Below are 13,412 nucleotides of genomic sequence, written 5' to 3'. Positions count from 1 at the left end.
GGTCAACAAACATGATTGTTTTGTATGGCCCCTGAACTAAATATTAAAAATCGTTTTTGCATCTTTAGAGTGCTATTTTAAAAGGAAGAATATGCAACAGAGACCATATGTTGTGCACCTGAAAAATTTACTATTTGGCCCTTGACAGAAAAAGTTTGCCAACTCTTAGTCTACCAGTGGTCGGCAAACTGCGGCTTGGCAAACCGCGGCTAGCGAGCCACATGCGGCTTTTTGGCCCCTTGAGTGTGGCTCTTCCACAAAATACCGACTTCTGCGCATGGGCCACGAAGTTTCAATCGCACTGTATGTGCGTGCCCGAACTTGGTATTTTGTCGAAGACCCACACTCAAGGGGCCAGAGCCACATGTGGCTTGCGAGCAGCGGTTTGCCAACCACGGGTCTAGACAATTAACAAAACAATAAATCACGTCCTGATCTAAAGTGTTCTCCAATTTCTGTGGGGTAAGTTACTCCCTCCATACCAACTTCAAGCTACCAACATGACATCATTTAACATGTATTTGGGAAGACATATGTAAAACATTACATAGTATTTTGACTATATATATACAATAGAAATAAATAACCCCCAAAACACTGGTAATAGTAAAATACAATAAAGTAATTAGGAAAAAAGTATTCATTCCCGTTGTTTTCTATTTAGCTTACCTAACTGTAAGTTTGTATAATTTAAATTTTACTAATGGCTATGTTTAACAATCAACTTGTAAAATTCCTGAAAATTTAACAGTCATCTGTCATGAACTAGTGTGAATCAACTCCAAACATCATAGGGTTATACCTCTAGTGATAAAGGCCATACACAATTCCCATAAGTAAAACCTTCCAAAATTAACGAAATACATGAAGAAATAATCTACCAAGGCAAGAGTAAGCAGCAGACAAGAGCCCTCAGAAACTTCAGTAAATATAATTGTCATAAGACTACAAAATAATTACACTTAATTATTTTAGGATAAAAACATAATAAGCCACCACCAAACAAAGACCATAGAAATAAACAGAACCTTGAAAGTATACATTTTTCCTAGATATTTAAAATGATAGTAACATAAGAATAACAAATCAGGTGCTACTCATATATATTAATTATTGTACTGGGTTATCATATGGCGATAATCTGGAGTTACCAGGTATAACCCTAAATTAAGCATCACCTCAAGCTGCCATATCTTTAAATCTTGCATACACCTCTCAAGGATGTTGTTTTCTTCATGGTGGACAGATTTTCAAATGTTACTCCTCTGTAGTGTCAGTACTACTACTCTCTAGAACAGCGGTTCTCAACCTGTGGGTCGCGACCCCTTTGGGGGTCAAATGACCCTTTCACAGGGGTCGCCGAAGACCATCGGAAAACACATATATAATTATATATTGTTTTTGTGATTAATCACTATGCTTTAATTATGTTCAATTTGTAACAATGAAATTGGGTGTCACCACAACATGAGGAACTGTAGTAAAGGGTCGCGGCATTAGGAAGGTTGAGAACCACTGCTCTAGAACCTTCCATTTTTCTGCTCTATCTCTTATTCTCAACTTGATTTTTATCTTACAAGACAAATCAGATAATGCAAGACACATCAAATAATAAAGGCTGGCTGACGTCCATATACCTAAAACCTACTAGCTATGTACATGACCTACAGTAAGAAAGTTAAAAAAAAAAACCCAACCAAAAAACTAGACAAATAATTAAATTACCTAATCTGCTTCCATTTCTGGGCATTGCCATGAAGGAGCCAAGGCTTCCTCCAATAACACTATGTGGTCTCCGCAATGGGGGCTTCTTGAAGGACCCTGTGTACTGGTGTAGGAAGGAATGCATGCTGTGAGAGGTTGGAGGCCTGCCATTCTTCACAATAGGCTCTGTGGTTCACAGCATCCAAAAATCATTCCATTAACAGCCCAAAGTCCAGGATCACATGAAAAGAATTGAGAAAGCAAAACAGAAAACAAAAGTTATAACAGAGATCATTACATTTAACCTCATTTCTTTAGCTATCGATACAAAGTACTAGAATTAAAATAATTTATATGAAAAATACTTACAGAAAATACTGATTTGAGATTGGCTTAGTATTGATCTGTTTCTTATATAGTCAAAATTATTTAGCAATAACCACACTACTATAACCTATACATTTTTGATCCACTTGCTTATTTTAATATATCTCAAGACTATTTCCACACTATTCCTATATTTACTGATTGCCTATTGCATGCTGTAGATTGTAGAAGATGAAAAAACACGGCCCTGGCAAAAAGGAACTTATATCCCTATTTGGTAAACATTCAAAAAAGCATGTCAGCTAGTGAATAAAACAGAAATACTTTAGTACAGCTCAATGCAGAGATTCTAAAATTTATTACCTCAAATTTGGGATTTTTAATATAGTTTAAAATCACAGACAAATAAACAAGCAGAAACATTTTTAAATGCTTAAAAGTTTTTTAATTATAAGTAGGGGAAAATCCTGTTTTGTAATATTTACAGAGACTCTCATGACTCCTTCCCACCTCCAAAAATGAGTTCTGATATAGGTTAAGGACATGATGAAATCTTCTGCAACACTCCATTAGTCTTTCATATTAGAATTATGTTTTTACTGACATAGTCAAGGAATTTAAAAAGGAAATGGTCTTCTCTGAATATCTTCTCTTCTAAAATGAAGCCAGCTCTTCTTTTATAGCTGATAATCAGGAATAAGGGATTTTCCTACCTGTAAAGGATATCAGACACCAAGAACAAGTTGGCGGGAGCCGGGGCTTAGATCTATAGAACAAACCAAAGTATAGGCCTAGGGAAAATGAAACAGTGAGGCCACCTGGCCTGCCCCTCTACTGATAACCGCTGCCTAAAAGTAGAGCGGAGAGGGAGGATGAGGCAGAAGGGTCCTCGAGGCTCACACAAGGACCAAGTCAACTAATATGGATAGAACACCAGACTGGAGGCAGAGAACATACCCAACTAGTTATAGAGAAAATCTGTCCAAAGTGTCCCATAGTCTCTACATTCTTTGGCAGTAGCTGGGCTGATCAAAAATTTGAGGATCATGCCCAGCCGGTGTGGCTCAGGGATTGAGTATCGACCCATGAACCAATAAGTAAATGGTTCCATTTCTGGGTTGCAGGCTCAATCCTCAGAAGGGGGTGTGCAGGAGGTAGCTTTCATAACAATGTTTCTATCTCTTTATCCCTCTCCCTTCCTCTCTTTAAAATCAATAAAAACATATTAAAAAAAAAGAATTTTGGGATCTTTACATAAACCTAGTAAGAGAATCAATGACTTAATAATGAATGGGGAGGGGTATCTAATATAAATGCATAAATTAGTTGCAATAACTGTGGGATACAAGCTAGAACACCTAAGAAAATTTTTCTCTTTCTGGGTTATAAGATTTCAGATGTGGAGTAATAAAATATATAAATATTCTGTCAACAAACAACATTTGTTTTAGGTGCTCTGTAAAGCTGTCCTGGGGAACATGCTTTATAGTCCTAGTGAATATAGCTAAAAAAATGAAGATCATAAATCCATTCAATTATTCAGGGGATATTTATTGTGTACCTACCATGTGACAAGCAATATTACAAGCCGTGGACATCAAGAAGTAAACAAAACAAATAAGATGCTACTCTTTGAAACTATAAAATTTAATGGAGGTAAAGACAGGTAAGAAACTAATAAGAAAAATATTAGATACTGATAGGCAATATGCAAAAGATTAAAATAAAGAGATGTGATAGAAAATAAATGACTAGCTATTTTACACTAGCTATTGAGGAAAGTTATCTCTGCAGAGGTATTTTTTTTAACAGAGATATAAATGCAAGAAAGAGCCAGTCATGGGAAGATGGGTGAGTGGTGGGTTAGTCTGATATTAGAAGCAGTTATGGTAACTTTGAAGCAGGTAGTAATATATCTAATTCATGTTTTTAAAACCCCACTCTGAGGAATCAGGGACACGGGGGGGGGGGGGGGGGTTAAGGACGTAGGAATGAATATAAAGGGGTAGTATGAAAGGGATCTCGGGCAATGGAATAGCTTCTTTATCATGATTACAGTGGTAGTTATACGAAACTACCCATGTGATAAAATGACATAGAACTTACTCAGACATTAATCCAATGCTAATTTCCTGGGTTTGATAACCTATACTAACAATAGAGGAATATGCAAATTGTCCGGGACACCATCACAGTAACAGTAACAACCGAACAGCAGGCTGGCAGGCTGTGTGGGGTGACCAGGCCAGCAGGGGGGTTAGTGAGGGACAACCAAACGACTGAACAGCAGGCTGCATGGGGCAACCAGGCCGGCAGGGGGGGCAGTTGGGGGTGACCAGGCCAGCAGAGGAGGGAAGCTGGGAGCAACCAGGCTGGGGGGGGGGGGGGCAGTTAGGGACGACCAGACCAGCAGGGGGGGCAGTAAGGGGCTACCAGGCCAGCAGGGGGGGCAGTTAGGGGCGATCAGGCAGGCGAGCAGTTAGGAGCCAGTGGTCCCAGATTGTGAGAGGGATGTTAGTATAGGGATGTCTCAAGGATCGGGCCTAAACCAGCAATGAGACATCCCCCAAGGGGTCCCGGATTGGAGAGGGTGCAGGCTGGGCTGAGGGGACACCCCCCCGGGGCATGAATTTTGTGCATCGGGCCTCTAGTGTTCTATAGTTATGGAAGATGTAACCAAAGGGGAGAACTGAGAGAAGGGTATAAGGGACCTCTCTGGACTACCTTTGCAACTTCCTTTGAATCTATATTTATTAAAAGTAAAAATTTTTAACTTTATTCTGTTTACTGCTGGAGAACAGATGACAGAATCAACAGAAGGGAAACAGAAGAAGACTATTACAGTACCCTAAGCAATAAATAATGGTGGCAGAATCGGAAAATGGAAAGAATCGAGCAGCCTTAGGATATATTATAAACTAGAGGCCTGGTGCACGGATTCACAATCTGGAACTCTTCAGGGGATGTCAGACTGTCAGTTTTGGCCCGATCACTGCAGGCCAGGCTGAGGGACCCTGCAGGTGCATGAATCCGTGCACCAGGCCTCTAGTATGCATGTAAGATCTTTGGTTAATCTCTCCATGTCCTTCCCTCTTCTCCCCCACTTCCCTCTGAGATTCATCAGTCTGTTCCATGTTTTCATGCCTGTGTATTTCGCATCTGCCCCCTGGTGGTCAGTGTGCTTCATAGCTACTGGTTGAATGATCCAACGGTCACTTAGGCTTTTATATAAATAGATAGGCAGAGCCAAAAGGCCAGCAGACATGGCTGCAAAATTACTTTCACATACACTCTTCCACCCAGCTTTTAGTGAGGATCAATATTAATAACATCTATCCAAAGAATACTTTTTAAATCTCCAGCAGAGCAACTATTAAAAATATGAAATATGATATGTGAAATAACAATAATTGGACTCATAACAAGTATATAAATGGCTATCATTAATTGTGAGCTTTTCAAAGTTATTTATATAGCAATTAATTGGCAAGCTACACTAGCAGAGGAGGGGAGTACAGAAAGGTAAAGGAGAGAAAAGAATCAAGGATAATTGCTGAATTTTTAGCTTTAAGTTATTTTCAGGCTAAAGTGAGGGAAGTTGGAATAGAAGCAGATTTTGGGAGAAGAAAATGAAGAATTCTGGTTTGGTTATATTACATCTGACACTCCTATTAGACATCTCTATGCATACGCTAAGCAGGCATCTGAATATGAATCTAGTGATCCAGATTAAGAGATACAGATTTAGGAGCTGACAGTCAGCATACACACATGCTGAAAGCATAGGACTGGATGAGGTCACCTAAAGACAGTGTACAAAGACGAGAATGGGAGCCATGAGAGAAATCATAAAATATTCTAATATTTCCAGATTATGACAGCACTTAACTGAAACAGTTCAATAATCTATTTTTAAAAGTAATGGAAACCTTTACAACATTGTATGAAGTAAAATAAGTCAGACACAAAAGAACAAAACACTGTATGATTCCACTTATATGATGTACCTTGAATAGGCAAATTCATAGACAGGAAGAAAGTAGAAGAGTGCTTACCAGGGGTTAAGGGGAGGAGATAATGAGGAGTTGTTTAATGGGTACAGAGTTTCAGTTTGGGATGATGAAAAGGTTCTGGAGATGGACAAGTGTTGATGGTTGCACAATAATGTGAATGCCATTAAAATTGTATACTTCAAAATGATTAAAATAGTAAATTATATGTTATGTATATTTTACCATTATATTTTTTAAAAAGTAATGGAAATCTATATGAAAAACCACAGTAAATATATTAGTTCCAGCTAAGGATTTCCAATGATTTCTACATTGTAACATAGCAATCAGTATGATTCCATTGAGAAATTTATTTGGCATCTTACTTATTTGGATCTTCCGATGATGTGAACTATTATGATCTGGAACATTCAATTTCATAGCCCACTCCATTTCCTGTTCCCAATCCAGTTCTTCTAAACACTTTTATTAACCTCATCCTATTCCAGACCGTACATAAATACAAGAGGTCGGTGCTGTTAATCTCATTCTATCATGGACTTTGTGCTATTGGTAGGAATCAGCCCTACTTACAACCCTCTATCATCACTTTTGTCAAACACTAACTGTGACTGCTACCACGTATCAGATCAACAGGAGAAAGAAAGAAACCTGGGAATAAGAAGAAAGGCTCATAATATTAATTTATTTATGAAAAATTAATCTGACAGCTTTTAAAAATTTTAACATTCAATACCTTGTCAGTTACCAAAAAATTAATTCTGATGTGCTCAGAATTCTTTCTCCTTGCAGGTACTTAAAAAAATGTCTGTTATACTTTAATTTAAAAAATGTTCAAATTTGTGCAAAATTTTCATTTCATATTTAGGAAAAATTGTATTGAGTTAAAGCCAGTATGCTTAAATCAACCAAGTTTGCAAACGGTCAACTTATTTTTAACATACTAAATAAAAATTCAAGATTTTTCTTCCTTGGATTCAATCTACCTATTAATGTGCAAACCACTAGCTTATCTAGACAGGCGTTCTAGTGCAGGGGTGGGCAAACTTTTTGACTCGAGGGCCACAATGGGTTCTTAAACTGGACTGGAGGGCCAGAACAAAAGCATGGATGGAGTGTTTGTGTGAACTAATATAAATTCAAAGTAAACATCATTACATAAAAGGGTACGGTCTTTTTTTTTTTTTAGTTTTATTCACTTCAAACGGGGCCGGATCCGGCCTGCAAGCCGTAGTTTGCCCACGGCTGCTCTAGTGTGAACTATAATTATATTAAACATTTCTGAGTTAAAGTCTAAAATGACTAAATGACCAAAATGACAGAAATAATATATCAAATTCTATTTGGTTGGAGGTAGAATATGTATGAGTGACAGTATATGTGCATATATGAATAACCAAATGCACCATAATTTTTCCAAGATTTTTATACTATTATCCCCATATCCTCCATTCAATATGTTCTAGAGTATGCATGATAACCACCTACCTATACATAATGCAAAAGTTAACAGGATTGTGCTCATGAATGTGACTGAACAAGATACAGGAGATCAAATACAGGTTCAAAGTCAGTTTACGTAGGGAAATTATAAACTAATTCATCCTCCTCCCAAAGCTGGCATTGCCACTACATGGGTATTAAACAAAGCTCACTTGCTTCATAAACTGGTTACATCGTATGTGAGAAGATCATTTAAAGAGGATTCATTAAACCATGTTCAGAAGTGGACTGTGTGTGTCATCTATTTTAGGAACTTTTTATGCTCTAAGATAAACTCCGTAATGTAAAAATATGATGGAACCAACTACCAGGAACTGATAGATGACCAAAAAGGTAGAGAATCTTTATCAAAGCTCTTGATTAAATCTATGTGCTGTTACACATAGGTAATAAGAAACAGCAGACTATAACTCAGAGATAGCCTATGTTACCAGCAGGCTCTGCAACTCAAGAGGAATCAGTATTATGATATCTTCAAGTATTATTTCAAGTAACTTGGGCTAAGAGGGAAACTCAAGAGAATTACTATTTTCCTTCGTTAAAGTTATTATAATAAAACAAAGTGTTAATAAAGTAAACAATATGTACTACTGAAAAAAATATTTCCAACGTTTCACTGTTATAATTTAAGAATGTTTTAAACATTTTGACCTAAATATCCCACAAAATTTGCAATTAATATAAAATGTCAATTAGCTATATTGCACATAATATAAATGTGTCCCAAAAAGCATCCATCAAGATATATACTGTGCTTATTTTACTCCTGCACATCACTGGAAAATAGCTGGCAAGATACTTTAATCATAAGAATGAACACATTGGGCTTAATTAATAAGAATTCAAAGAGAGTCTGAGAGAATGAAAAATTTTGTTCCTGGAAAGAGTAAAAGTTAAGACATTATAAAACCATCTTTGAGACTTGACCCAAATGCAAAATGTTTCTCTCTTAAATTTAAGTAAATTACATTAAAAATTATTTTAAATTTTCTAAAATATTCATGTATAACTCCTCTCCCATATTACAAAGAGCCACATAACCTTGAGTAAATAATGACCCTTTGGAGGAAAAGAGATACACTGAATATTGGGTAGAATAAATTACTTACCCAGAGTCATACAACTAATAAGTGTGTTAGTACACCCCAAATTCTAACCCATGAGTTTTAACTTAAAGTCCAGACAGAGCCTTTTTCATTTTCTTGTTGTCTCCCACAACAAGTACATTAGCATTCAGCTGGAGGGGGTAAGGATATCCATGCTTTCACCCACTACCAGAAATCTCTCATGGAATAATTTCAGGCACAGACATAGAAGGCTTACCAAAGAATCTTCATACCACAACAGCAGCAGAAATTACTGAAAGCTCCTTTCTGATTGTATAATGACTTCCTTAGGAATAGTTCAGTTTTGAGTATGTAGTCTTATTCTATACATTTTAGCAAGAATTTGCATTTTAATCCACTCAATTTAACAAGCTCCTTTTATATCTACATCTGGGTACTACTTTACATTATAAAAAGAACTGTCAAATGTGTGAAACATTATATGCCTATCTACTATAAGTGCCCTCAATACTAGGGCAGATTCTATGGTAAATATAAAATAAGAGAACAGTAAGATTCACTTATGTAATGAACTTTGTCTTCCTTTTTTTGTTGTTGTTCATTTCAGAGAGGAAGGGAGAGGGAGAGAGAGACAGAAACATCAATGATGAGAGAGAATCATTGATCAGCTGCCTCCTGCATGCCCAATACTGGGGATCGAGCCTCAACCTGGGCATGTGCCCTTGAACAAAATCAAACCCGGGACCTTTCAGTCTATAGGCTGATGCTCTCTCTATCCACTGAGCCAAACCGGCTAGGGCTGAATTTTGTCTTCTAATAGTCAAAATGCATACATACATATAGTTATAAACTATAATGAAGCCTCAAACAAAAATTTCACATTCTTACTATGCACTTTTAAGCTGTTTTAACAGGTTACAAGAATAACAAAAATACTTAAACTTTAATTTAAAAATAGTTACTTAACTAGGATATTATTATACAAGGTATTCTTATTTAAGAATAAAAATGGAAAGATAAATGGGACAGAATTCATCACAGTTAGAGACCAGGTATAATAGTACTTGGAGTAAGACTGGAACATTCCAATAAGCAAGCAAGCAAGTTGTGCAGTCTCGTTTCCTAAGAATTAGGGACCCACAGGGAAAAGATAAACAAAAGGAAGCTATCAGGAAAGTAAATTGCATTCTATTTATAAATCAAAAGCATCCACCCCCCCCCCAAAAAAAATATTTACCATTATCCTTGCTGCTATTTTCTTCAATAGTCATTTGTTCAGCCAATTCAGACAATGATTCGTCAATAGTCTGGCTTCCTCGAAGTGTGAGGGATAGCCTTCTCTTAAATTTTTTCATCCTATCGATTGAATGTGACTTGAAATATCCTAAAAGAACAGAACAGAATGAACACAAAATTAAAGCCATGAATACTTTACAGCTCAAGAAAAATGTTCTACATTTATTAACAATTTTCAAAACAGAAAATAATGAGACATTTCCACTTCTGCCAAATATCATAAAATCCAACCACTTCCTTAAAAAATCCCCTCACTCAAATTAATATTTATATAGAATCATCAGAAGAGCAAGAATTCTACAAACTAGAGGTTGAGATTCTAGTATCACAATTATTTTTAGTATAGAAAATTTTCCTAAAACATGTTTTTTAAAAACCAATATAGAGAAAATATCAACACTATTTTGATGCGTAGGTTCTATCATCTTAACTAGTAAAGAGAGAATATGCAAATTGACCATCACGTCTTAACGGTAAAGATGGCTGCGCCCACAGTGGAGGCAGGGATTCCGTAACACAAGATGGCTGTGCCCACAGTGCAGGCTGAGTTCCTGTAATGAGCCTTAACGAGCAATCAGCAGGGACCTGAGGCTGCAGAGCACTGGGTTGAGGCAGGGTCCTGAGGCTGCGCCCCGCACCTGGTGGGGCTTGACAGGGGACCTCAGGCCACGCACCCCACCCCAGGCCGGGGGACCTGAGGCTGCGCCCCCCGCCTGGCAGGGCTTGAGGGGGACCTCAGGCCGGGCCCCTCACCCCAGTGCTGAGCCAGGCAACCTGAGGCTGCGCCCCCCACCCGGTGGGGCTTGACGGGGGTGGGGCCGGCCAGGTCTGGATCTAGCCCAGTGGGGATGGGGCTGGCTTGGTCTGGGTCCTCGCGTGATTTTGAGGAGCATGTGGATGGGTGGGGACTTGACTCTGGTTCCCATGGCATGCCCCAGACTCTGACGGGAGGAAGATTTTCATATACATTTTACTAATTTTCTTTCATCTCTGATACTTCTATTATAGAGGAAGGGAAAATAGCAATATTAAAATATTTCCTGTAATTATTTCCCTTTTAATGTGCACGAATTTCGTGTACTGGGTCACTAGTTATAAATAATGATCGTTATATAACCAGTCAATGGTATCTTTAGATAGGAGGAGGTGAAGGGCTAGGGGAGAGAATAGTGAATGATGTTTGATACTTCTGTAAAACAGGAATTTTCATTTAGCCAAGATATAGGGGATTTGTTTTGTGGGGGTTTTTTGTGTGTTTTTTTTGGTGTGTGGTTTTGGTTTTTTGTTTTGTTTTGTTTTGTTTTGTTTTTTGTTTGATTGGTTATCAGGAGTCTCTTTCTATTATCATAACAATGCCAAATAGTATCAAATGCCTCCCCCACACTTTCGTATTTCTTAACTCATGTAGTCTTCCTAACTCTAAGCAGTAGACTACACTATTTCATTTTTACAAATAAATAGGCTCAAAGAAGTTTCCTGACTGAAGTCAAAAAAATTAATGATAGAACTGAGATTTAAAACTAGAATTACCATTTACCCTTTTCCTCCACATTTTCACATCTCTGAAATCAGGATGTATCTCAAAATTAACCCTTTGAGTACCAACCAATATCCTAGGAACTATGCTAACATTGCCAAGGCATTTTTGCTGATTTTACAGCAGTTCAGGAAAAAAATTATGAAAATTAGGCAGATAAATGCCAGTGGTCAATTTTAGAACTACAAACATTCGGAATCATAAGTAATCTGCACTTAGGTGCCATCTGTCAATAAAGAGTGAACTACTAGCATCTAATACTGACACTGCAGGAAGAGCGCAATAGCGCTCCCGGCACTTTGGGGGAAAGACAGGAGGAGCGCAATCGCGCTCCCCGGCACTCTAGAGGTTAATGGGATGTCAAAATATAATTCACAGCTTTCTTCTTCTTTTCTTTTCCCCCACAAATAGGATTTTTTATTTGTCACCAGTAAATGTCTGAATTTTAAGCAGAGTATTGGACTGGGGGCTCATACCCATCAATTCATTCAACTTTAGCATTTGTCTCATCCTTAGTAACTTTTCAGAACTGCTGCCTTCACTATGAAGCTCCATGAATTTTCCCAATTCAAGCTTTGGCTTCTGCATTTGGACTTTTCTAACTAAGACATTATGGAGCGGATAGATTGACAAGCTTTATCTATGCCTTTTCCAATGCTATCTGGAATCAATTTATTGACCACTTCTTTCAAGTCATTTGTCTGCACCTCTCGGGTCATGACAAGAGGGAACGCAGCACAGAGTATGTCTATCTATCTCCCTTCTCTCCTGAATCTTGTCTCTTCAACTCTTGATTGACTCAGAGGCTCTACAATGACTTCAAACTAATTTTTTCACTACCTTTTCAACTATTCTCAGCAGAAGCCTCAGTCTAACACAAGTTGCTCCATCATAGGCAGAAATGGAGGTTTAGATGAGATAATATGTGTATTTCAACAAGCAAGATAAATTTATAGGAGGCAGTACATTTTAAGAGTTGTTTCCAACTAAGAAACCTGTAACTGCAGAACATAGTTAGCCTTTATACTCCTTACCATTTGTTTAAAACGTATTTGGTATTTAAAGTGAATTGAGCTACTGCCAATTTCATCTATCCTTTTGTTCCTATAAGAATTTATACTAGAGACACCTTCCTTTGTAAGGCATCAGAATTTGTGCAGGGAAGGGGTAACTCTTCAAGCTTGGGGGCTCAAACTCTGCACATTCCAAAGAAAGGATTAGCCTCTGACAGGTTTCTGGGAGATAATCTCTGAGCCCCTGGAATATCCTGCCTGATAAGTCTCTTTGAATACCTGAGATCTTGAGCCATACCAGATAATTTACGTCAATAATGTAAAATATGGTAAATGGCTGTTTTTGTATGCCTCAGGTTTGGGCCACACTATATCACTTTGACCTTTGGATAGAGAGAGAAGAAAGAAGCTGCAAATGGACAACTAAAGACAATAATGTGGGTATGTCCATGCCTATGAAACTAACCCCCAATAAAAACCCTGAACACCAAGAACCAGATAAGCTTTCCTGGTTGACATCACTGCATATATAAGGTTATCACACAAGGTGGATGGAGGAATGAAGCACTGTCCATGCAACTAAATCCACTAGGTGAGGATAACTGAAAACTCACACGCTTTTTCTTGGACTCCACCCTACATGCCCTGTTCCCTTTGCTGATTTTAATCTGTACTTTTTTGCTATAATATACGATAATCGTGAGTTCAACAGCTTTTCTCTGATTTCTGTGTCCATCAAGCACGGGTGTGGGTCTTAGAAAACCCGAACACGCTCTCATTCAAGAAAAGAATTAATTCATAGCCCTAGCCGGTTTGGCTCAGTGGTTGGAGCACTGGCCCACAGACTGAAGGGTCTTGGGTTTGATTCTGGTCAAGGGCATGTACTTCAGTTGCAGGTTCAATCCTGGCCTGGTCAGGGTTGGGGCATGTGTCAGAGGCAACCAATCGATGT

At 38.0% G+C, this 13,412-nt stretch overlaps 1 protein-coding gene across 2 annotated transcripts in view; it reads right to left on the bottom strand.

Annotated features, from left to right (window-relative positions):
- The window catches only part of CDK17 (cyclin dependent kinase 17), an 87,740-nt gene that overhangs the window by 35,533 nt on the left and 38,795 nt on the right, over positions 1–13,412 (bottom strand). For both annotated transcript variants that reach the window (XM_059681925.1, XM_059681926.1), the window contains exons 2-3: positions 9,852–9,998; positions 1,726–1,890 (exon numbers count right to left, since the gene is read on the bottom strand). In XM_059681925.1, coding sequence (XP_059537908.1) covers positions 1,726–1,890; positions 9,852–9,969 — 283 coding nt within the window. In that variant the 5' untranslated portion in view covers positions 9,970–9,998. The remainder of the gene's footprint in view (positions 1–1,725; positions 1,891–9,851; positions 9,999–13,412) is intronic.

The sequence above is a fragment of the Myotis daubentonii genome, chromosome 2 (genome assembly GCF_963259705.1).
Source record: "Myotis daubentonii chromosome 2, mMyoDau2.1, whole genome shotgun sequence".
Taxonomy (NCBI): domain Eukaryota; kingdom Metazoa; phylum Chordata; class Mammalia; order Chiroptera; family Vespertilionidae; genus Myotis; species Myotis daubentonii.
This window is presented reverse-complemented; position numbering and strand designations above follow the sequence as displayed.